A 26,331-nucleotide genomic window follows, 5' to 3' on the forward strand; every position below is an offset into this window, starting at 1 on the left:
TTAATACAATAAATAAATATTACTGAAAAAATTCTCAAAATAATAATTATTTCAGTAGATGTTTAGTGGTTAACGATAAATTAAACACATTGTATTATGTTTTTTATAAGTTATTTTTTTAATTTTATTAAACATTATAAAAAAAATTATAGAGTATAGAAACTTGCCCTAACCTTCTATCCATTGCTATGAAACAATTAAACATTTTAAAATAAATATTTATTCATTTTAAAATAAATGAAATACACTTACAAATATTCAGCTTTTTGAAAAATTAAACCATATTATTAAAAATTGTGAATGTTATAAACATGTGAACGTTTATGTAATATGATTGAATAATATTCATATTATAACTTTATTAAATAACTGAATTATACTTAAATGTTTTTAGTAGTTCATAATATTTTCGCCTATTTAAATCATATTTACTTGTCACTATTTTTTATCTTACTAAACATCATTCTACCCTACCAAAAAGTAATACTTGTGTATTTGCACGAAACAGAAGTGAAATATGTTTACCTGCGGCATTTTAAAAATTACACCATAAAATTAATAATAATAATTAAGTGTTTATTTTATAACTTTAACTTTCTCTTCTAAAGTGTTGATGAAACAGCCAATCGTGTTTAATACTGTTTGAGTTTAACAAATATTTTTATTCTTTTTGCTTAACTTGTGAAAATTTCCGATAATATTTTAATTATTTTTTATTTTCTCATCATATTTTATATATAAAATTCGTTGGAATTTACTTAAAATAGTAGCATAACTAAGGAGATGAGACCATAGCCATGTAAAATTTATGTGATGACCAAAATATATAATATGTTTTTTTACTTATTAAAAATTGTAAGTTGGGTTTAGAGCAAAAACAAATTCATTTAAAAGTAGTCTTTACAATAAAAAAAATTACAGTCCCACATCTCGAAAAAAAATTTTGGCTACGCGATAAAATTTAATAAAAAATTTGTATGGAACCACCTATTACAACTTGGGTACTTAATAATTACTTTTTTTCTTTAAATCTATTATTACTCGCTAAAATAAAATTAGTCACTAATATTTCAATTGTTAAAACACAGCACATAATATCATTATTTATACAGTGAAAAATGCAATGGTAAAATCACAAACGTTGTTACGAATTCTTATTAGAAAATACCGGAATAATAATTAATGACAAATTATTTAAAAAAGTATATATATAAATATATAGATTAAATCAACAATTACATAAATACACGTGTTTGGTATGAATAAAAAATGAATTTAAAAACACGTAAAAAATAAAATTGATCTAATAAGAATAAAATTATCATAAATTTGTTAAATATTAATAAATAAATAAATATTTGTGCTTATAATTAAAAAAAATTCAAGTGATGTTAAAAGGAAGTCTAGTGGTACGGATAAGATGTAAGCACAGAGATGTCGAGTACTTAGTAGGAAACGCTAACAAATTGTACGACAAGGAAAGAAAACTGGCATTCGTTTTCGAGAGGCGGCTTGTAACGGCGAGAAAGGGGAGTCGATCGTGTGGGGGCGTCACATGCACATAGTGGGGGAAGGGGGGGCCAATTCGGGGCGCAGGCTTGCGTGCCCGTCGTTGCGCGTACGCCGACGTTTCCTATCGATCGAGCGCACCAGGCGGCTATCTACTCCGCTGGTCCAGTCTCGCGGTCGCCATATTTCGACGAGCTTTACACGTCGTACACTCTGCTAGGGGCGCGACGCCGCCGTCATGGACCTGGTACAATAAGATACTGGACACGCCGTTGTGTGTGCCGTGGTCTGAACCGAAAAAAGGCTGCTATAGTTTTTTTTATTGTTTAACACGTTTATGGTGTGCAACATTACAGTGATATACGATAACAAAACTCGAGTCGGCCGCGTCAGTCGTGTTACGGTCGTTATCGGTTGCTGTGTCGCAGTCGGTCGGCCGTAGAAGAGGTTTCTAAAGAGACAACGGTGACCGCCCGTGGATCTCTCGCCGGTGTGGACCTTCCACCAGCGTGACGACGACACGCCATCGGGTTAAAGTTCGGTCATATACAACGCGGGTAAGTTGAGTCAGTTTTAATACAAGGGTCTAAAAAATGATCACGTGCCAACATAATATTCATATTTAAATCATTTACTGATGTGCTATTAAGACGGATACGACTCTTCGAGCGTTTGACCCAATTTCCATTTCGGCAACCCAGTGAGCCATACACTTCCACCCTCGCCGTCCATATTTTCACGAAGAACTAACGAGGTTAACTAATATTGATTTTTTACCGAGTAATCTAAGAAAAAACGATCAGTACCCAAGACCATAATTTTTATTAAAACTATTATTTCTTCATTATGGTTACAAATATAATCAGTTGAAACACACTCGTTCGATTGTAGGTCACGCAAGGAACGAACTGGTGGTTGGAAACACAATATTCGTTAGGAATATATCATTAACGGCCTAGAAAAGTCCGGTTAACTTAAAACAGATTTGAATTGATGTAAAAGTGATTAATTCTGATACAGTTATCAACTACTTACTATATACTCTGTGGAAACTCAGTGCATTGCTATTATTATTAAACGTGTTAGCAGTTAGGTCCACTTGATGGTCATTAGAATTTATCGATTAGTGTTGCTTCTGTGACTCTAATGAATCTCATATTTGTAGAAAATCAGATGGTAATTTTACAAACGATCTGATTATCGTCTCTCGATCATACACGTTGTTAATAATTGCAACGTTTGTATTTTTTTTTAAAGCAATGAACGATTTGGAAATACAGTATTTTTATCGCACGAGTCTCAATCAGAAAGGGTCAGGTCAATAGTTAAAAATGTTTTTTTCCGTTTAATTTATTTGTCGGTAGAACGTGTGCAGCATACCAGAAAAATCCCGCAGGCTTACATCAAAGTACTAAAAATCATTACATAAACGAATATGTACCTCGAGCTGTTTATTTCGATGCCTTTCCCTCTGTAGGTTAACTGCATGAGCACATCTTACTTCTACTGCCACCTGAATTAAATCCAAAGAATTTTTTGCACTTCATGTTAGGAACGTTACAAGAGCCCTACATAGACTTGATAAGACGTTATATGATAATTGAACGTTTTTCATAATAATATGACTCCTAAGCAATAAAATCCGTTTAGGTTTTATTTAAGCATAATGATGTCAATCATTAATAAATCAATTTATATTAGCGTAAAAATATTATGCTTTTTTATTTTTGTCATCGTTGCAAATTATTTTTTCCAGGTCATTGACAATATACATTTTTACACATATCATAAATTATAATAATACTTCAATTTTACGATTACCCTAACTAACAAGTGTTTTTTCACATAACCGGGTTGTGTGTTTTATTTTACGATATTAAAAAGGAAGTTTGATCAAACATGAATTTCTATACTTCGAAAGCCTAATTATTTATTTATTAATTTTTTTTTTTTTTTTTTGATAATAAAATATAAATTAATAAATTTAAAGAATAAAATAATAAAAATAATATGCATTATATTAAAACATTTTTCCCCACTTAAAATAATTTACCCATTTACCCATCATATTAATTCAAAAGTATATTTATGTTATTTAAACTTCCATTTCACTTCAATGCACCTAAATTTGAGGATTAGATTTAATCGACTCATAACTGTTATATTCTTAAATTTCGATTTTCGTAATAAGATTGTGTCTCCAGAGTATTAACGGTTCAATGAAGTTACTTCATATAAACGCTTGCTTTTATTTATTTCCTGAGTATTTATTTATACAATCTATTACGAACTTAAATAAACAGTTTTTTTTTTTATTTATTTGTAGGTTTCAAATATAAGTTTTTTAGCTTACTATATACTTGCATTGTGTTTGTTTATTACATGACAAAGGAAAAGTTAGAATATGTGTATTCAAAATTGTATGAGTATGTTTTAACTCAATGACTGAGTCCTGTGATCTTGGGGAAGTTAAAAACTGTTCAATTACATTATATATACATGTATATCACCATTTTTGATATATTACTACTAATTGAAAATATGTTAATGATGATATACGCATAATTTTTTTCTGAGAATATATGTAAGGAAAACTTTTCTCGCCTCCACTAAATTCAACTAATTATTATTGTTCTATACTTGAATAATGTAATTTTTCTAGGTTCCAGAAAGTATTCAGTTTAGTACTCCTCCTATCATTAAATACGCTCTTACAAATATGTTCTGTAGGCATTATTAAAATTCACTTATCAATTGTTCTTAAAAGAAATTAAATTTAAAAGAATTGAACTATTATTATATTTGTTTTGGTAATAAATCATAATCTCCATTTTTGCTAAAATCAGTATAATATTTTAATCAATTTATAAAATGATCAGACAAACAGAAATGAAACTAATAATTTCTTGTATACATCTATAAACAACACAACAGCCGTACTATCTGACTTTGCATAAATAATATTAAATGAAATATGGCAAGCGTGTAACATAACCCTTGAAATATATGATTGTGAATTTAAAATTGCTGCGACTTGTAATTCTTTAGCTTATATTCTTATGTATTGTAAAGTAAGAATAGTAGTTCCTAATTATAATAAATCAAAACACAGAGTACCATAATAACGTTAAAGGATAAATTGTTTTAACAAACACAATGATTTAAAATAGAATTCCTTTAAATATTTAAAAATATAATTAACCTTTCACTTAAATTTTACAAAAACAATACTTGTTTGTTATACAAAAACTTTATTAGATCACTAAAAATCAATATTTTACTATTCATGAAAGTGAAAATGTAACATTATGCATCACAAATATTCATACCTCATTTTTTTAAATTTGAGTTATTATATAATCATAACTTATATTCCATGGATTTAGAAAATACTATTTTCTTAAAAAAAAATTATTTTAAAACACTAAATTGACAAAATAATCAAAATACTTTTAAGTGTAAAGATATAACAGTAATAAGTTTTTTTTAGAACGCTTGAAATATGTTAATAAAAAATATAATTGTAGGTGGTGGAAGACATATTGTACCAACTAAAGACATATGTTGAATCGATATCATTTATAAAAATTGTATATCAAATATATTGAATAAAACATTTAATAATCAACTTCTAGGGGTAAAAAAGCCGAACAGAAGTTTTTGTTTACAATTGAAAACTCATACAACAACGAGAAGATATTATTTAACAATGATTAATTCATCATTACTTATAAATGTTATTAAATTACCTTTCACTAATATAATGTTCATAATACATTACCTTTGATAAACAAATAATGCTTTTCTTTTGTATTTATTTATTGGTTTTCCAAGCCACTGTTTTTTTTTTATTTTTATTCGATTGCTTCATTCAATTAATTTTTTGTTGTTCTTTCATTTTCTCCGCCTTAATCCTAACTACTTGCGATCAGCCAAATTAATTTTTTGTTGTTATCTTTGTTAATTAGTACTATTATTAGAGTGACTTAAAAATTTTAATATATTGTGAAACAACTTACCAATATGAAAAACTTTATAAATACTATTGTTTTGTCTAACAATAGTGCAAACATTATTGTTTACATAAAACAATTCACAATGTCTGTATCTAATTAATTAATGACTTGAGCATAAACCTAGCCAATAATAATTTAACAATAGTAGACGTAACACAATGTATCACTGCAGAATTTATGTATCAATGACACATAAATTTTTCATTTAAATTTATGATTTTTATTTATAACTAAAATTGTACTCATGACGTACTCCACATGAACAAATCAATTATAAATTTATAACTTCGATTTAATAACTGTAGTGTACAATTATAATTAGGGTGATTGTTAGTAAAAATGTCTTAAGGTGAATTCAAGGAAAACAGAAAAGAAAGAACCCGAGACAGAGAGATCGCGAAGTAGTGAAGACATGTATAGATAATATCTAATAGTGATTATCATAAAAAAAACGCTCCAATGCAAATCAGTTAAATTTCATAATTTTTAATTTTTAAATTTCTATGATTTAAAATTTCACTCAAATATTAATACTTATTAAATTATTTGCTTAATTGAAAATAAAGTTTTTTTTTATTTGTATTATAATTTTGGAATATTTTTTTAATTTTTAAAATTTAGGAATTTTCTTCAAACTTTTGTTAATGACAAATTCAACTAGATTGGGTTCTTTTGATGCAATAACCATCATAATCGGTTCAGTGAGAGTTGAGAATTTTCATAGATATACGTAAAAAACATGTCACGGTAAACCAATACCTTTCAACTTCACATCAAACCTAAAATACTTTTTATCTTACTAAATTGCCTTTATTTATTTTTGAACTACTTCAACATAAAATACAATTTCACAATATTTCAAGTTATTATAGATTGGCAAGGTAGGACTGGTAAGCCAACGACCTAAGGTGCACAATAATTGTAACGGCCCAGTCGCATCAAAAAATAATTATTTAAAATATTAGGCAATATGGTAATTCATTAACTACTGCAAACAATATATTGTTTATTGTTCATATCTCTTAAAGAGTTTATTAAGTTTAATTGAAAACGTCTTAAAAAAAAAATTCAGTAGACTTAATTTTTAACACGAACCCATTAAAAAAATGTTCAAGGCAAAAATGAACTTAGACAAATGTGCGTTGAGTTGTTTAAATGTACTTTTAATACTAAAATACAAGAAAAGTTTGTTAAGGCATAATGAGACATAAAGAAACCTCTACTTTGAAAATAAATCATTATTTGACATTATTATTTTTACCTACTAAAACTGTAATTCATTACAAAACAAACAATTTATTACCTCTCATAGTTTAGTTACCATTATGATCACAATACCCGTAAACAACTGAGACATTGCAAAGAATTATTAGCATTGGCATAACGAATGGTTAAGACACAAGTTGACCATTTGTTTGTTTTGGGCGTGTTTGGCGCATGATGACGTCAAGGGATACGATTGAAGTTTTTATCAATGGAAAAGCGTTTGTAACAGAAGAAAATAGGCCGTTGCCACAGACGCGTTCGGTCTCCTTAGAAACGTGCACTGTAATAGAGAGACGATGCTAACGGGCTGTTATGGTACCAATACAACTACTCTTGTCTGCCCACACTACTGTACTGGTGCCTTCACATGTACAAGTATATATGTGAGTATGATTCGGGTGCGACCAGACTTAACGGCAAAGCTCTTCTTGGGCGTCAATACAGAAAATGGCATAACAAGACCATGCGCTTGTGCAAAAAATTCCTAGTCCTTTGCACTCTGTCGAATAAACCAAGGTCGATCCGCGTAAACATAACCTCGCCGCTTAATTACCAAGTACATTTATGTAAACTCTCCTATTATTGTTTATTTACACGTGTAAATTCAATTTAACTAACGAGAAAATTACTGAAAATGGATTTATAACTTGAAAAGTATAACAAAAATATATCGAAACAAAGTATACACTGACACCATAATGTTGATTACTTTAATATATTTTAAAAACATTAATTACATATATTAACAAACATAATATTGCAATTGATACCATGTACAATGTACATTGGCTCGATTACAAATATTAATTACTCAATATAATTCATTAAAATAAAATAATGATATTCATTTAGAATAACATTATTTTATTAGACATTTTCTCTAAATTAAAAATAATAAACACCAAGTGAAGAGTCATAAAGGGTGTCACATACAAGCGTAGGCACTAGAAAAGCTTCTCTGTCATCCCAATAAATTCATAAAAAAGCTTAATAATGCTACAGATGTGGTACAGATTTTATCGCTCGAGAAAAGAACAGAATGATAATTCAGAATTAACAACCCTTCAAAAATTACATATATGTTAAAAAATGGGGTTACTCTGTATATTTTGATCGACTATTCACTTCTACATTTATTTGGATTACCTTGAAATTTTTAACTTTAAAGACTAATAATTATACATTGTTATAAATTTTAATATAATTTAGTATTATAAATTATAATACTAAATTCATATATAAATTTTGAATTTAGATATGTAGTCCAGAGTCAGGATTCGCTGATATCAGTCTATCCAGTCCTCTTTGACTATGTTTCTGCCAACTCTGTAACATAACGGCATTTTTTAGTTAAAAAATATGTCATCCCAAAAAATTTAGCAAGTTGAAATAAGTATTCGGTATTTATAGTTGGAACTGTTAATTTTATAATTTATTAATTAACTTCAATAATGAAAAACAAAACAAGTTTATTTAATAGAAATAAAAACAAAGTTTTATGTCCAAACTGTATTTCATTTTGTCTTATAGTAATTGAGTTTCACGTATTTTCCCAATGAGCCGAAATAGCTCAGTTGGGAGAGCGTTAGACTGAAGATCTAAAGGTCCCTGGTTCGATCCCGGGTTTCGGCAAAACTTTTTTATTTTTTTATTCAAAAAATATTGAAAGTCAAAAAATTCCAATTTTATAAAAAAATTATTTATTTAACTGTTAAATAAATAAGAATTATTGACAGGTTAAAAAATAAGAATGTATATTTATTATTGACCATAATTTGTATTAATATACTTGGTTAAAAAGTTCTACTCAATCAAATCATTAAAATTTATCAATATTATTGTTATGCTTGATAATTAAATGAATATTTTTAAAATACAGATTGTACAACTGGTATTGACTTTTTGTGATGTATTCAACCAAGAGTTCTATAAACCTTATTCCCAATCAAATAATATTTGATATAAAATGCAATATATTCTTATCATGGACATTTGTGTATTTCAGGAAAAAAGAAGATGGCACCCGTTGACCGACCTGAAGAAGCCGAATCTAACGGACCAGCCGAAAAGCCAACAGAGAAAACTCCAAAAAAACCAAAATATCCAAAATCCTCTAAGTCAGATAACTCAGATGTTGACGAATTAACAGATGAAAAAGTTGCAGATGCTGTCAACTCAACAAGAAAAGGACCGGTTATCGAAAAACCAGCTTCAGGCAAATCTGATTCGATAGATGAGGAGATTTCAGATAAAAATAGTAAAGATGAATTAAGTGAGTAGAAATTTGGGAGTGAATTTGTTTATATAATGATAACAACGTTATACTTTTTCAATAGAAAATAAATACTTGGATGATGACTTTAGGACGGGAACAGCGACACCATATACAACACCCAATAGTTTAAGTCCGCCAAACAACTCAGAAATGCCTCCATGGGCATCGTGGTCAATAATCATAGGTCAGTAAAAAAAAAAAAATTTTCGATGCATCATAATTTTTAGTGTGATTTTTTTGTAGCGGTCATATTACTCACTGTTGGGTTCGTTGGCTTTTGCATACATAGGTTCTTTAGAAAGCGAAGAACAAAAGATGGCAAAAAAGGAAAAGGAGTGGTGGATCTTAAAGCAGTTCAACTGCTGGGATCAGCTTACAAAGAAAAAGTAAACCTTCAAGAAATATTGTAATAAAAATAATTTAAAGAATAGTTGTGAACTAAATTTTATCTAGTTGGCATTGAAAACTATCGTCATAATAAAAATAAAAGCTTTAAAAGCTCAATTTTAACTAAATTCGAAAGAGATTATAACTGTTTTTCATGTTATAAACAACATCCCTTACATAGATACGTTTCTTAATCCATTATTATCCATAATTATCCAAAACGAAATTTCAAATAAATGTTTAATTTATTTGAACATTTAATTTGCAATTATACGGGGGTGAATGATCTATCGTTGATAGTAGCGCAATGAAAAATTTTGTATGGAGGATCCAGACAGCTTTTTTAAAAGTAGAGTAGTGGACAGATTCGTCACTCCACTACTCCTACTACTATGATTTTTATGACAATGGAGTGTCTAGGCCGGGGCTCGGGGGGGGGCCTTAATTGCGCTACTGATCGCTGACCACAAGATTTCTTTTAAAATAATCATTTTTAATAATTTCTTTTTAAGTTTGTTTAAGCAGTATTTATTTCTTGATTTATAATTGGTTACTGGTTATCCTTTAGGTAAAGGTACAAACATTATTTATTTTTAATTGCTACATACATATTTTTTAGTTTAAGTAATAAAAGATAATTTAACTGAGAAAATGACAGTCGATTAACAACTTATGAACCAGTATTTCGGAAGTTATTAACATTTTTAAATGTAGACTGAAGGTGAGGTGAGGTATAGACATGTTATTTTTATAATTACGCATCACTCTGCAGCATTCCACCTCTCAAAAATGTTATTAACTTTCGAAATACTGGTTCATAAGTTGTTAATCGACTGTCCTTTTTTTAGTTAAGTATTTTCTATTATTTAAACTAGTAACTATGTAATCATGAAAAAAAATAAAAGTCAGTACCCTTATATGAAATAAGGGATGAATCTTAAAAAAAGTTTAACTACTTATGAATCGAGAAGTACTACTTAAATAAACCAAAAAATTAATTACTCAAAATTATTATTATATAAGAAAAAATCTTGTAATTAACGATAAATCAATCACCCAATATTATAGTGAGCAAATATAATTTTATTATAGATTCAGCCGGACATGGAAGAACTGACTGATAATGCAGAAGATATAGCCGAGGAGGGAGATAGCACAAAAGATGACAAGAAATTAGGAAGGTTACAATTTAAGGTACATTGTGTTTAGTAGGTTTTATTGTAAATAATTTTAAAATTTTTCGTTTCTTTTCAGATGGAGTACGATTTTCAAGGCAATACTCTATCTGTAACAGTAATACAAGCAGAAGATTTACCGGCTTTAGATATGGGGGGTACCTCAGACCCGTATGTGAAGGTTTACTTATTACCAGATAAAAAGAAAAAATTCGAAACCAAAGTACACAGGAAAACATTAAATCCTGTATTCAATGAAACATTCCAATTCAAGGTATTTTAAATTGAGATTTTATAATTGGTCTGTGTTATTCTAAATTTGATTTAAATAATATCCATCATTGTTAATTTTTATGCTAACAGGGAATACCATATGCAGACGCAATGAATAAGACTTTGGTATTTGCTATTTTTGATTTCGATAGGTTTTCTAAACACGATCAAATTGGAGAGGTTAAAGTACCATTATGTCAGATAGATTTAGCACAAACGATCGAAGAATGGAGAGAATTACAATCGGTTGAAGGTGAAGGAGGACAGGTCAGTAATCAAAATCTTTTAATTCTCATAAGCACATATTTATTAGGTTTATAGGGCGGGTTCATTTTTCCTATTGTTATTTAATACTCCAATTATTCCTCTACAAAGTAACATTGAGCTACAATGTTCAAAATGTCCTATTAGACTGATAATATCATTTGATTTTTAAAAAATCGCGGAGTAATTCTAATCACCGCCGTTGAAAATAAGATAATGCAATACTTTTCTGTGTTGTGTGATCGATATAAATCTTCCTTAACACAAAAAGAACTTAATATAACATTATTAGCTCATATTATGACAATTTCCAAAAATTAGAAAATTTATTTTTAATTGCAAATGCATTGTAATATCACGAACCTAGGCGTAGGAAATTTTATTGATCACATAAGCATGCTATATTTTCTATTCTCTATTTTGTCAACATACACAAACACATTATAGTATTGTGTGTATGTGTACTTAAATAAAATGTATAACTACTACATGAATCACTAATTTTTCCTTCTTTAAGATTAAATTTTTCTTATATTATAACTTATTATTATCTATTATTATTCGCAAGCATTGTATTTTGTTATTTTTTCTGTTTGTATTGTTTTGGTTTGAATACAAAAAAAAATCGACCTGATTTTTTTGGAACACGGTGCACCACGAAAACCAACAATGTAAAATATATAAATTCACGTAAGTATGACGCCTTTTTCGGCCGAAATATAGCCCTGTGTCATACCAAAATGTGTGCTGTGTCTCGTGTTTTTGTGGTGTTCTGCTATATTTATAATATTATATTTATCATTTTATCATTGTTATTATTTTGATAAAATATTATTTGTTTTCGACATTTTAGGAAGTTTTATTATTATTTTCTAGCTATATTCTTGTGTTTGATAATGTTTTCCGCATTAAAACACTGCGGACGTGATAATCTCACGGTTTGCCGTTGACGGCTAGCGTTGACGTTATAATTATAATATAAATTATTAAATTATTGATTTGAAAAAATATCGCAAACACAATTGTGTTGGTATCAACTCGATCTTTGCCATTTTACTGTTTTACAATTAATTAAAAAATTACTTGTCATCAATCTACAATGATTTCATGCATGTCTTACACATAACAATTTATACTTAAAAATTCCAGAAAAAAATATTTTTTAGTACAATAAAAAAAAATTTCATTTACTTTTATTCAATGAAGAACACATGATGTGAATCTATTTAAACGGTTTATTAAAAAATTCATGAATAATTCTAACGCGACTATACAAATTATTTGACTTGCCTGTTTGATATGTTGATACTAACGTTGAGTGTGAGCGTGACAAAGTATTTTAGCATATTTACTCTATACTGTATAGTAGTTCACAAATCACATACCCTTACAATGAAAAACAAAATCATGTAACATTACATCCGTATTACTTTTATAATTTTCAAATTGTCAAAAATAATTAATGTTTTAAAACGTATACCAAAAAAATAATAATATTAATATTTTTTACTTAATAATAGAATAATTATTCAAACAATGAAACATCATTCAAAATAATTATTTTGCGATTGACTTTTCGTTGTCAGTTCAATATAAATTTACATTGATACTTAAATTAAAACTTCACTGATAAACTTAATGTAAAAAATCGTATACGTATAATTTCTAAACTTAGATTTAGGGATAAATCATTATCCTTAAATTTCTGATTAGAAAAACTAAAGCTATGTCACATACTGATAAAATAAAATATTTGTGGATGACGTATATATGTATTATTAAAAATAGTGCATTATTAATGTAGTAGATTTGTACACTATACACAACAGTTTAGAGTTAAATTTAGAAAAATAGTAAATTTTTTGAACAGCAATGAAATAAAAATGATTACTAATAATTTATATAACACATAAATATACATATATAAATATATAGAACTAGTGTAATACTAATTAAGTATATAAATAGACCAGTACGGTGTTAGACCTCATAACTAGTTCGTAGATTTAAAATCTATACCTACACTTAGTTAAGGAATAGTGAGAAATTTAGATTTTGATTATATCCAATGAGTGTTAAAGCCCTGAACAATAATTTTAGATTATTATTAATATAAATGTGTAATTACTTTATAAACTTTAGTGGCACAAGTCATTTTAAAAATGCTCTGTATACCTAGAAAAATTCCTATGTAAAAATGATTACTTTTTTTTAGCAAATAATTATATTGACCTAGTTGAATATTTTTAAATGAATCATTTTACGGTTTTATAGGATAACAAGTTGGGAGATATATGCTTTTCATTACGTTATGTACCCACTGCTGGTAAACTCACTGTGGTTATTTTGGAGGCAAAAAATTTGAAGAAAATGGACGTTGGTGGACTTTCAGGTAAAAATGTTAACATTTTTAAACCACTATTTCATAATTCTTAAAAATCAGAATTGAAAAATCTAATAATTCAAATCAATTATTTAAAAATATGACATAGTGACAAACATTTTTTTTTGTGATTGTTCAATTTTAGATCCATATGTAAAAATAGCTTTGATGCAGAATGGGAAACGGCTTAAGAAAAAGAAAACTAGTATAAAGAAATGCACGCTAAACCCATACTATAATGAATCTTTCACATTTGAAGTACCTTTTGAACAAATTCAAGTTAGTACACATAAAATTTGATAATCAGAGTCGGCGGGTGGGCTAAGTCACCAATGCACGTGCATTAGAAGCGTAGATAAATAGCAAAAGTCTTTTTTACTTAAAAATAAAAAGGATTGCGTAAACTTTGTTTGCATTGACTCCCATCACTAAATGCTGCCACTGTTGAAAATAATATTTGAATAAATTAATATGTACATTAACTTATTTAAATATAATTATCAGAAAGACACAAGATACAAGATTCCAAGATAATTCTTATCATTATTATTATCTTACTTTTCTATTTTTATTTTTTGAAATGTAATATACTACAAACTTATTAACAAGTGGACTGCGCTTAGGATGAAATTGGTATCCTCAACATGAGATTCATTATTATCAAAGAAATATTGTTGAGCTCTCTTCTATTTCAATAAAAAGTTGTACCTAATTTTGATATATATATATTACCTTGAGCTTCAAAAATATTTTATGTGTTATGATTTATTTTTTCCAGAACCACATTGTTTATAATACCTTTTAATCGTTTTACAGAAAGTTAATTTAGTCGTAACAGTTGTCGATTACGATCGTATAGGAACATCAGAACCTATTGGTAAGGTGGTGCTCGGTTATAATGCCACCGGTACAGAACTCAGACATTGGTCGGATATGTTGGCTTCTCCTAGACGTCCAATCGCACAGTGGCATACACTTAAGGACCCAGATGATGACACTAAAAATTAAAATTACCCTAACTAAACAATAACTACTGTCACAATTATTTTACATTTGTCGCCGTACCAAATACTCGAGTACTATCAATAGACTAATAGAGAAATACTAACGTTACATAAATAATCATTTATAAATTTACCTATAATTTAAAACGCATAAATACGTGATAATTTTATCCCATAAAACAAAAAGCGAGTCGTTATCTATTTCTACTTCTTTTTCTTAATAATATTGTTATGCAAATTAATTATTTGTACTGTCATTGGATACATTTCGCGGTGTTCACTTATAAATTACTCACTCGTGATGACAATTCTTTTAGGATAAAACATGTAATTCTAATCGCTAAATGATATTTTACAAAACGATTTTAATGCAATTCATAAACTCTATCTTGTAGTTCAATAACAAAACAAATTGCTTTCAATATAATAATTTATTATAGATACTTTTTTCTAAGTTCACATTGCTAGAATATTATTTTTGTTTTGTGTTAGACATGAGTTGTTCACCAGACAATATTAATTTCCTATCATTTTTAATAAGTTGATGTCATAAATAATTATTAATTATAGCAGCTACACTATAAATAATTGGTATTAAAAAAAAATTTCCATGATATTGGCTAAATTTGCTTTTAGTGTAAAATAAGAATATAAATATAGAACCCAATATTGTTTTTCTTCCAATTTGGAAATGTTTTTAATTCTAATTTAATAGGGAAACTCAGATATAACTACTGATTATTGATGTCATGAAACTTATCGTTATAATAAAACAATTTTTTTTTAATTTTATTATAACATGTAAATACCATTTTACCACCGTCTTATTTATATTAGGTATTATATAACTGTATTGTTTTATTTTTCGTATAGATTTAACACGTTACTCTATAATAGCCTTCGTTATTTAATATTATAATTATAATACAAAAATTATATTGTTATTAATTTATTTAAATCTATTCGATCACAATGCAGTTCGATATACACGAGGAACATTTTATACAACATTATTGTTATTGTAATATTTCAAATTTTGGACGATTTTACCTCGTGTTTATTAATGCATAACTAATTACCTACCACTACTTTCTAGTCTTTTAACAAAAATAAATTGTTTACATTATTTAATCTTACATAAATATTAAAAAAAGAACGTGACATTTTTAAGCATAGCCACGTATGTTTCTTGTTAGGTTATCTTGTTTAACTATTATAATTATTGTCCTCTATTATTATTATAATTAAAATTATAATAACAATATTATTTTGATGAAAAATGATTTTTTTAAAGATATAATATAAATAGGTATTGAGAAAATAGTGAATGTACTTAGTTATGAAAAAAATACCTATGATTATTATATGACCTTTAAGAAAAATGTACTATCTACCTTGTTATTGTTACTTATTTATTGTAAAATATTGTATTATATACGAGAGATATTATATATCTAGATATATAAAATATCAAAATAAAAATATTGTATGTTTAAGTTGATCGATGGAAATTTGTAGAGCCGGAATTTGTTACGATCGTACACAATAAATGGCTGATGAGTTTTGTCTGTTGTATTCTCTGTACTTTTACTGATAGGATATATTTAAATAATAATTTATAGTTGAAATTGGTTAACATAGTTAGAAAGAATATGCAACTTGGACTGCACATGTGTTTAGTAGGCATATTTGTTTTAAACACATTTTTGAAGAATTTATTATTGAATACAATCCCAATAAAATAATTATATTTTCTAGAAAAAAATAACATAGATCACCGAAATACAATAAAATTAAGTATTTTTTCTTCGTGTATTATACTGCAGTTACCTAATTAAATTTGGCTTATTAATTATAAACAATCCATACTCAATATATTTATACAATAATATTACTCAATTTACTTCATTGATGATTAACCATATCTTTAATATTTTAAACATCCATTTTATAAACATTAATTATCGATTTCTAACTTTTATTTCATTATTAATTTAAATGAATAACTTATTTTTTAGTAAATATTATTTTTACGCGTTATGCATATGTTGTGTATGGGACTGGTATATAAAATTAATTTTGTTTCATAAAATTTAAGGATAAATAGAACTAAAAATTTACAATAACTTTTTAAATGATAACTATAAAATAATGAATTTAGCAGTTATTTTGTTTTATGTTCCTGTGATCTAAGGTTTCTATATGAAAATTGCAATACGATCATAATTATATCTATTCATATTTTTGTTTTATTTATGTTGAAAAAATGTAATGTATTTTGTTAATTTTCACAAATATTATCATTATTATTAAAAACGATAATTTTTACATTGTGTCTTCTATATTTATATCCCAGTATTAATTATATTAATGTAATCGATATCATTTCATTCAGATAATACTAGAATGAGGATAATTTTTGACTGACCAATTATTTTAAAAGTTGATTGCTTCGCTTATAATTTATTATTAATATTACTGCTTCATAATAATGAAGACAAGTTCTATTAATATTTTAATAAAAATAAACGGTATTTTATTAAAATTTACGACAGTTTCAAAGATTGGGCTTTATAATAAGAAACAAATTAATTATTCTTTTACTATAACTGAAAAAAATCATCTTAAAAGTTTAAAGCAAATGATAGATGGTAACTTAGAATAGTTATAAATAATTACTAGTAAAATGGTTCCAAAGTTATTATAAACAATTTTTTTCTAACTACATGAAATTTTATTTATATGACTAAAAACTAGATTTTAACTATATTTCATAGATAATTTTAAATAGATTGGGTATGTCTAGACTATCTTCGATTTTTACTGAAAAAATTGATTGGAGCAAATGCCCAAGTTACTCCTTCTAAATAATTTTTAATGTCATACAGACTGTATATAGGACCTTATTAAAAGAGTATCTACATATTCAAAGTAAATCTTTTTCAATGACCAATTATTTGATAGAAAAATAAAAATTTTTTTTATTTTTTATTGGTTTCTTTTAATTACATAATTTTTTTAATTCATCAATCTTGAAGTACTTTTATATTCATCCCATATACATTATAAGGATATCGAATTTAATTTTTTAAGTGTTTATTAACAATTTAACGTAATGACTGGAGTTGAGGAGTTGGTGCTGCTATTTATAACCAATATTTCTCGACTTTACTCCTATTCCCATCTAGACATACAAACATTAATAACTTCTAAAAATTGGTTCAAAAGTTGTTAGTAACAAGTAATTTTCTCAATTAAACCATTATCTAATAAATAAACTAGTTTATAATTTATGTTTCCATTTAAAAATTAAAGTCGACATACTTATAAGGTATAAGAAATGAACATTAAAAATAATTCAAGACTGATGAATTGAGAAAAATATGTAATTAAAAGAAATCAATAAAAAAATTATTCATTTTTTTTTATATTTTGATTAATTAATTGGTCAATGATAAAAGAATCTCCTTGTATATTAAAGAATATTATCAGTAGAAAGATAATTTTATAAGACACTAAGTGTATTGTATTTTATTCTTTTATTTTTTATAGAAAATAACATGGATGTTAATGTTTTAATATAGTTTATTGTACTATATTATAATTTAAATTTAACTCGTACATTGCCAGTAATAGTACCTATTATTACTTAATACTTTTAAAGTACAACTACAATTCATTAAACATAGTGTCTCTAAACAACTAAAAAAATTTATTTTTATTATTTAAGATAGAAATAAATTTTAAAAAATTAATTAATTGAAGAAAAATGATAGGAAAAAAAATAATAGATGTCATTATTATTGTTATACTTTTACTTTTTTTTTTATTACAACAGAATTTAGAAGGAAAACAAATTATTAAAAAAAATTTCAAACTATATATTTACACAAATTTGTATATAGAATACACAATATAAGAATTTCTCAACTACTTTGGAATTAATTTTAATTTCAATTAAATTTTGAAGTCTTATCATCATCACTAGACTCACTATCACTATCACTTTTCAGTTCACGATTTTTCACTACCTAAAAATAAAATTATGAAAAAAATTCATTAATTTTTAGAAATACAGTAGACTTAGGTTAGAGATGTAAAAAAACATTCTTTTTTTTTAAATTTATAAAGAACAAAAACAGTTTTTTATATTTCTAACAGTGAACAAAGCATGGATTAAATTATTTTTAGGATTACAAATTATACAGCTACACTCTCTCATTTACTTACATATAAAGAAATTAATATATATTGAAATAATCCTTCAAATATTTTATTTACCATTTAATTCCTTATTCAGATAATTTTATAAAAAAATAAATGTTAAGCTATTTGAAAAATAAGTTGACATCTTTAAAGACATAAAAAATAATTCATGATATGAAAATAGCTAACAGAATTGTGCTAAAATAATTTTTTATGCAATAAAAAAATAAAAAGGGAGAGGTAAATATTGCTATTAGTATAGATGTTATTTCAACAAAATTTTTGGAAATGCTAATTTTATGTTATTTCTCATTTTTTAAATATAATCATACATGTGACTTTTCAAAGGCTAAGACCCTTTAGCCATTTTTTTAATCACATTAATTTTTTGTTTGTATGTCTTTATTTTTTCATGTTTTAGATAAAATTTTTGCTTAATAAACCTCTAATCAATATTCTATTAAATCTTTTACTTAAAATGTATTAATATAATTAGATTAATCCAAAATCAAATTTCTATTCTCCATAGCGAAGGATTCATCAATATTGAAAATGTTTGGATAGTCATACCAACATTAGTGGCAATGAAAAAGCTATTAATTTAGCAAAAAAAGCCATCAACTATACAAAATCATTTCAATATCAAGTATATACAATGTTATAGATATCGGTATAGATATGATGATCTCGCAGGAAATATGCATTATTATTAGATAAATACATCTATCACAAGTAGTTTTGAAAAAATGTGGAGAAATGGCTTTTTCAAAATGATTGATTCAACTATCACACCACTCACAAAAAATCTCACAAAGGCATTGCAAAAACAATAATATTTTTAAAAGAAATTTGACTGTATAATAAAATATCAATACAAATAGTTTTTTATTGTGTAATCTCTTGCGAAATTTTTTAAAAATAAAATAAAAATTGTGTTTATAATTGTATTAATAAATGCATAAATTAATATAACAAATGCAACTAATGACCAAAGAAGCCATGGTTTTATTTTTCAATAAATAAAAAAAAAACCAAAGTATACACATTTATGTAGCTAAGAATGAAGGTTCAATATGTGAAGCTGTATATCTCCTAAAGTTGTTGGGTTTACTCTGAATGAATATTTAAAAATTTAAAACAAAAATTTACCTTTTTCTTTAATTTACTATTATCATGTTTAAATGTTTGACCCATAGATTCTAATTTTTCTTTTAATCTCAATAAAGCTGATTCATTAATATCCTCAAGTTTTAATTCTTTTAAAGCCATATCCAAAGTATTATTGGCTTCAATGTAATTTTCTTTATTAACTAAATTTAAATCATTATTTAGATTAAACTTTAATAAAAGTTACATTATTATTTCAAAACTTACTATATCCATCAATTAAAGCACTGTATATTAATCCTTTGTTAGAATTTTTATTAGGTAAAGCCTTTAACTTTGGTATCATTTCTAACATTTTAGTTCCCAATTCAACATTATTATTTGATCGAATATCAGCTAATATATGACGGTATTGAATTCGTTCACAATTTTCTAAACTACTAATTAATTTTTCAGCTTTATTATAGGCACCATTTAACATGAAGTATGACCATAAACTGTTGGTAAACACAGTATTACCTTTTGATTTCAATATGGCTTCAATATTTTCAACTATAAATAAACATATTGCAAGAAAAACAATAAAAATTAATTTTTAAACTAAAATATTTTAACATTTTAAACATAATACAAAATTTTTGATATCACTAAATAACCCAACCAATCACTATAGTAAATTTTTTTATATAAGTGTAATGACATGTATAAGTCATTTAATTTTACCAAAAAAATAATGAATAATTATGTTTTCTATTACTTTAAACAAAAATCTGTAATTTGAAACTATTTAAATATAGAGAAAAATAATTGTGATGACTTGAAATTAATTATCACAAACAATTTGTAACAAAGCAAATGAATATATCATTAATAATTTCATTTTTTACTTTAAAATTTTTTTGCAAGCTTAGAAGAACACAAAAAATATGTGTAATTATTGCGTATAATGCACTTCTTCAGGGCTTTTTAAAGAAATAAAAAAGTACTTCCTAAAGCCTCTTGATCATCCTTAAAATCAAATTGTACAAATTGCTTTATTTTGTTCAATTTTATTATATCAATTTAAGTTTGTATAATTCTTCAAGTTTGTAGTCAAGATAGAAATAAAAACAAAATCAAACTTTATGAAATTTGAAGTAAAATGTTTACTTTATTTTTTATGTGAAAATATGAAAATTAAAAATATTCCACAAAGTCTTTAGGGACTAAATTTTCTATAAAACGTACTATTATGATATATAAGTAAACCAAATTTAGTCATTCAAATAACTATTTAAGTTGATTAAAAAAATCCTCTGTAGTTATACTTAAAAAAAAATTGATTATTAGGTGAATTTAATATAATATAATATATGTTTACATTATTTATTTAATCACACAAATTACTTGAGTTTTTCAAATAATATTATTATATTTAAACTATATAAATATTTAATTAATAATATTTGGATTAAAAAAAAAACAGATGTGGGCAAAAAATTTTTTATAGATTGCAATATTATGACGATCCATTACTATAGTAAAAGTAAAGTTATGTAAATCAAGAAAAAATATTTTAATAAAAACATGCCATAAACCATTTTTCCATCTAGATTTTTGGTTTAATTTTTTTGCTTGGTGAGTTTTTAAGACATAAAATGTACACAACAATAATTATTGCTAATGTTAGACTAAGATAACAATAAATTAACTAACTTAGAGATAATGTAGCAGGCTCTTTTTTTAATATGTTAATAATAGTTCCACCGGGCAACGCTCTTGTAAGTTCCATTAATTTTTTTTCGTCATTAATATTTTCATTAATACTTTTATTAATAGAATTTAACATTTCCATTATTTTTCCATTTGTCAAGTGAGCATTGCATATATGTTTATTTAATGTCAACTGATTACATAATGCCTAAACAATGAAACAGCAAATGTATTAAAAAAAACATTTAATTGTTGTTAAAAAAAATCAAACCTTTGATAATTTGTCATTCAAAAATATGAGTGAATCGACTTCCCCAGCCTCCGATAATCTTTTAATGAGGAACCTTAAAACATTTTTTGAAATTGGTTTATTATTTAGTAACATTTCTTTAGTTACTCTCATTGCTTCACTTAGTTTATCTTCTCGAGTTAAAAGCTCAATAAGTATAGATTCTTTACTAGGATGAACTGTATATCCTTTTGAATAGATTTGATTGCGCACTTCAAAAGCTTTAAGAACATTATTATTGTTTAAATTTGTTTCAAATGCAACATTCAAAGATTTATTATTATTGCTAGGTATGTTTGGTGACTCTTCTGTAGGTTTCTCAACTACAAATGGTACTTCACGATTATTTTTCTTTAAAAGTTCACTTAATGACCACATAAAAGTGTTAGAAGGTTGAATATTTTCTTCTTGTATTTGAGTCCAAAGACCTACAGCTTCATCTACTTTATTTTTTTTACCTAAGTTGAGAATATTAAAATTCATAAATTGTTTTATATAAATATATTTAGATTTCACGACTAAAGATATAAATAAAATTACTGAAATGAAAACCTACTATATAGTTCCATAAGTTCATTAAAAATGACCAATCTATCAAATTGGTTAACATCTTTAGTTACTTCGATCAAACGAAGAAGAAACTCCTCAGATCCTGCTGTTCCATATTTAGAACAAGCTAAATTCAAGCGGTCTTGTCTCGCTCTCAATCCTGGAGTCTAAAAATAAATGACATTAAAATATTTAGTATTTAAGTATTTTATATTAATTATAATGTCAAATTTAATTTTTTTTATATAAACCTCCAGTATTTTACGAGCTTGCTTAATACGCCCTGATTCTACAAATGCCAACATTAAATCATAGAGAGAGTTAATTTCACCATGAACAGTTGTACTCAAGTCTGTAAGAATTTGTAAAGAAGTAGCATCTTCTGCTTCAATAAACTTTAGAGCCAATTCATTTTTCCAAGGTGTGCATCTATATGTTTTACAGCACCATTCAAATTTATCAAGAGCACCTTTTATATCATTACTAAAATATATATATTTTTTTTAAATATTTATTTAACTAATCATAAACAAATATATTACTTTATTATATGAACTTTAATTAATGGTCCTAATAATATATTTGACACTGTATTATAATTCTTCAATATTAATAAGTCAAATACTTTTTGAACATCATCTGCTTTTCCTTTGTCAGCTATGTTATTTAATAATTTCCAACAGTTATTTGAATGTTGAAATGAAACAAAAGTATCTTTGTTTTCATCTGACTGTTTGATTGAAGATAAAAATTCGATGGCTTCTAAAAAAAAAATTAAAATCCTTCAGTATTTAATAAGGCAATATAATTTTAAAAATACATGAATGCACATTATACAACACACAATCAGTAGTTGGTTTTATGTATATATTTTAATATTTGAAATATTAAAATATATGTAATATGTAAGAGAAGCATTAATTCAAAATATCTATTTTATATTTTTTAACTTTTCAAAGGAACCAAGAAAAAATATATACAAAACAAATTTAATATAAAAAACAGATTTTCGTAAACAGTAAAACTTTATTAAGACAATTCCACTTAATATGTGAAATAATCATACAGTCCCTTATACTTATATATCTTTTAACATTTAAAACATCACATTTAAAAAGCAACAACTTAATAAATATTCCTGCAAAATTTGCTTTTTTTTTAACTTGTTAAGACATTTACATAAAAAAATTCCCCTTAATATGTTAATATAAATCATAAGAGCAACCATCTTGTCTATTTAATTTATCTAATCATATATCATATGATATAACCTGTGTATCAAGTGATCTTAAAAGCAATAAGAGAATCAGAAGTAGAATAACGCTTATTATGTTATTCTGTATAATAAGAGGTTTAAAGATTTCATTTTCAAAAGTGTTTTATCAAGGTCTTACGATATATTACATGGCACTGTATCATATAATAGTTATGCCATAAGAAATAATAGCTAAATCAATATTTCTCAAATTTGAATAAAATTATTTATATTTAAACTTCTCATAGAAAAAAATGAATTAACTATATAATACTAAAACAATAGTCTTACAAAGAATTCAGCATAGACTTACTTTCAACACTTTCATCTTTAACAATAAGATCTGCCATTTTGACCATCTTATATTTATCCAAAACAAAATTAGGGTCTGCTGATGTAAGTTGTTGATATAAATATTTGGCTTCTTCTAATTTATTATTACTCAAATATAAATCAATTAAAAATACAAGTGATCCTGTTGGTATGTTAAATCCTTCTGCATCCAATTTCTATCATTGATTAAATGAAAAAATTAATTTTAATTAAGACTATAAAAGATATGAGTAAATATTTTTACTATACTTCTTTTAAGGCAATAGCTTTTTCCAAATTTTTATTTTTACAGTACAAATTAAACAACTGTCTTTTAGCACCATTTTTTGTTTCACCACTTGACTCTCCTTTTTTAATAATATTTTCTAATGTTTTTTCATCCTAAAAATTTGAATTTGATTAATTTAAAACAATATTTTTAATTTTTATTAATTAATATATAAAACTTAGTTATACAAATATTATAACTTTACCCATGAAAGTATTTATTTAAAAAATCCTGAGGTCTTGATCAAAATTATTCACAGACATTAACATCTATAAATAATTGAACCAAAATCTTAATTTTTAAATTTAATTCAAAAATTAAATAGAAGGCTAGGTTTGTTGAAGAATTATCATTTATTAAAACAATTATAAATCTCAAGTTTTAAGTTGATTCTTTAATTTTTAAGACAATTATTAGCAATTAAAAATGTATAAGTTCTCTAAATATGTAATAAAATAATTATTTTTAAACTTTAAATAAATTATTTTTGATTAAACGTTTAAATAGTCAAGTTATGGTTTGGTTCAATCTTAAATAAAATGAGTCATTCATAATTTGGAAAAATCCATAAGTTTGAAACTTACATAATGATTAAATAAATTTATAAATATATATAGAAATTCACTACAAGTCAAAAAGTTTTAAGCATTTTAGTCAAGTAAAATTAAATAGTTGAACAGAAATTTAAATTATTTTCATAAGTATTCATACTATTTTACCCTATTATTTATTATTTTTCAAACTGAAACTGGTCTTGATAATTTTTTTTGTTTTAAATAAAATATTATTATAAAAGATGTAAATTCAAAACTATTTTTCTTAAAGTGAAACTAAAACATCTTACTTAATATGGCCTTGACTACTTTTTAATCTTTTTACTAGACTTACCACGTTTGCCAATGTATATCCACCAGGTTTAACATCAAGCTCAACTTTACGAGTTAAAGATGAATCAGTTAAATTTTCCAATAAGTTAGAAATTTCAAACGTGAGCTTGCTTTGTAAATGTTGTTGAATCTGTTCTGCAGAACGAGAACTTAAACCCAAACCTTTTTCATATAATGCCTGCATTTAATTAAACATGATAAAATATTGTCATCATTCTAGTCAAATAGTCACATGAAATATACCTCCAGTAATTCTTGAGTAATTTGTGTAGCCCCTGAGCTTTTCTGTAGTTTATTCACTATATTACTAACTACCTGACCAATAAATTCTTTCATTTCAATTATTTGTTCCTCAGTATCAGAACTTGGAACAAATTTATCATTTGAATATTTTGCTGATTCTGGTGAAGTAACTAATGACAAACGTGAGAAGCCATTACATATTTGTTGAAGTATCACAACTAAGGATTTTATATCATTTCCAGACAAAAATGCATTAACTAATGGCTGACGGATTATATTTGGTAAGTAGAAAGCTCTGTGGGTAGCAGCTAAAATTATACACAAATATATAAATATATTATTTTGCAATACATTAAGAAAAAATTATTACCTATATCAGCTGCTTGGCGAATTTCATTATTTGATAATAAGTATAGAACTAAAGCATGAGTGCTAGTACCCGAAGGAATACCTACTAACTGTAAGTTACTTATGATTTGGACTCCACTTAGATTATTTTTAAATAATAAAGGTAAAACATAGTGCCTAAGGGTATCAATATTTGGAGATAAATTATAAGAATTTATCATTATTGATAACAAATCATTTAACCCTGAAATATAATAATAAATACTGAATACTTTAATTTATACTATGTCAATTATATATATTGATTAAATGTATATTTAATACATTAAAAAATGTAAAGGTTATTTAATAATATATTACCATTCAAATCATTTTGTTTGTTTTTAGATACTAATAAGGGCCAGAAATAATGTTGTCTCAATGATTGCTCTTTTTGCTTCATATATTCAAATAATCCTAACGCTATATTAACAGAACCATTCTTTAATGCCATTTCAGTAGCATACTCAAAAGCTCTTGGATTAGATCCTTCATCCACAAGTTTTTGACAAAAATTAATTATTTTGTTTACGGGCTAAAAATAATATTTAAAATAATTTTTT

The 26,331-nt window shown here is 25.6% G+C and overlaps 2 protein-coding genes and 1 non-coding gene across 11 annotated transcripts in view; 2 read left to right on the forward strand and 1 right to left on the reverse strand.

Moving 5' to 3' along the window:
* Nucleotides 1-1,664: 1,664 nt before the first annotated feature.
* On the forward strand, nucleotides 1,665-16,116 carry LOC126903504 (synaptotagmin 1-like). 2 transcript variants are annotated; one of them, XM_050681678.1, is made up of 10 exons: nucleotides 1,665-2,066; nucleotides 8,797-9,063; nucleotides 9,128-9,250; nucleotides 9,310-9,452; nucleotides 10,546-10,647; nucleotides 10,708-10,902; nucleotides 10,992-11,168; nucleotides 13,440-13,557; nucleotides 13,694-13,827; nucleotides 14,365-16,116. In XM_050681678.1, the coding sequence occupies exons 2-10, from the start codon at nucleotides 8,808-8,810 to the stop codon at nucleotides 14,554-14,556; spliced, it is 1,440 nt and encodes a 479-aa protein (XP_050537635.1). In that variant the 5' UTR covers nucleotides 1,665-2,066; nucleotides 8,797-8,807; the 3' UTR covers nucleotides 14,557-16,116. The 2 variants fall into 2 exon arrangements, with proteins under 2 accessions (XP_050537635.1, XP_050537636.1); XM_050681679.1 differs by having other exon boundaries at nucleotides 13,449-13,557.
* Trnaf-gaa (transfer RNA phenylalanine (anticodon GAA)) lies at nucleotides 8,351-8,423 on the forward strand. The gene has a single exon. It is a non-coding gene; the product is annotated as a tRNA-Phe (tRNA).
* Nucleotides 16,117-18,325: 2,209 nt separating the features above from the next.
* Nucleotides 18,326-26,331, reverse strand: part of LOC126906284 (leucine-rich PPR motif-containing protein, mitochondrial-like) — a 12,905-nt gene continuing 4,899 nt past the window's right edge. For 2 of the 8 annotated variants that reach the window (XM_050686744.1, XM_050686739.1), the window contains exons 13-20: nucleotides 22,938-23,157; nucleotides 22,647-22,878; nucleotides 22,403-22,562; nucleotides 21,829-22,304; nucleotides 21,561-21,765; nucleotides 20,133-20,417; nucleotides 19,908-20,068; nucleotides 18,326-18,583 (exon numbers count right to left, since the gene is read on the reverse strand). In XM_050686744.1, the coding sequence (XP_050542701.1) occupies nucleotides 18,506-18,583; nucleotides 19,908-20,068; nucleotides 20,133-20,417; nucleotides 21,561-21,765; nucleotides 21,829-22,304; nucleotides 22,403-22,562; nucleotides 22,647-22,878; nucleotides 22,938-23,157 (1,817 nt within the window). In that variant the 3' untranslated portion in view covers nucleotides 18,326-18,505. Of the gene's footprint in view, nucleotides 18,584-19,907; nucleotides 20,069-20,132; nucleotides 20,418-21,560; nucleotides 21,766-21,828; nucleotides 22,305-22,402; nucleotides 22,563-22,646; nucleotides 22,879-22,937; nucleotides 23,158-23,963; nucleotides 24,160-24,232; nucleotides 24,365-25,139; nucleotides 25,317-25,381; nucleotides 25,690-25,751; nucleotides 25,974-26,089; nucleotides 26,304-26,331 lie in introns of all 8 variants that reach the window. The other 6 variants (XM_050686742.1, XM_050686736.1, XM_050686741.1 and 3 more) reach the window with 6 other exon arrangements.

Source organism: Daktulosphaira vitifoliae, unplaced genomic scaffold (genome assembly GCF_025091365.1).
Source record: "Daktulosphaira vitifoliae isolate Bord-2020 unplaced genomic scaffold, ASM2509136v1 Scaffold_4, whole genome shotgun sequence".
In the NCBI taxonomy this organism is placed as follows: Eukaryota; Metazoa; Arthropoda; class Insecta; order Hemiptera; family Phylloxeridae; genus Daktulosphaira; species Daktulosphaira vitifoliae.

Excerpts from the sequence above, each read along its gene's own strand:
- LOC126903504 (XM_050681678.1), top strand. The coding sequence starts at position 8,808 with ATGGCACCCGTTGACCGACCTGAAGAAGCCGAATCTAACGGACCAGCC. Across the intron at positions 9,251-9,309 it reads ATCGTGGTCAATAATCATAG|CGGTCATATTACTCACTGTT; the intron begins GTCAGTAAAAAA and ends ATTTTTTTGTAG. Across the intron at positions 10,648-10,707 it reads TAGGAAGGTTACAATTTAAG|ATGGAGTACGATTTTCAAGG; the intron begins GTACATTGTGTT and ends GTTTCTTTTCAG.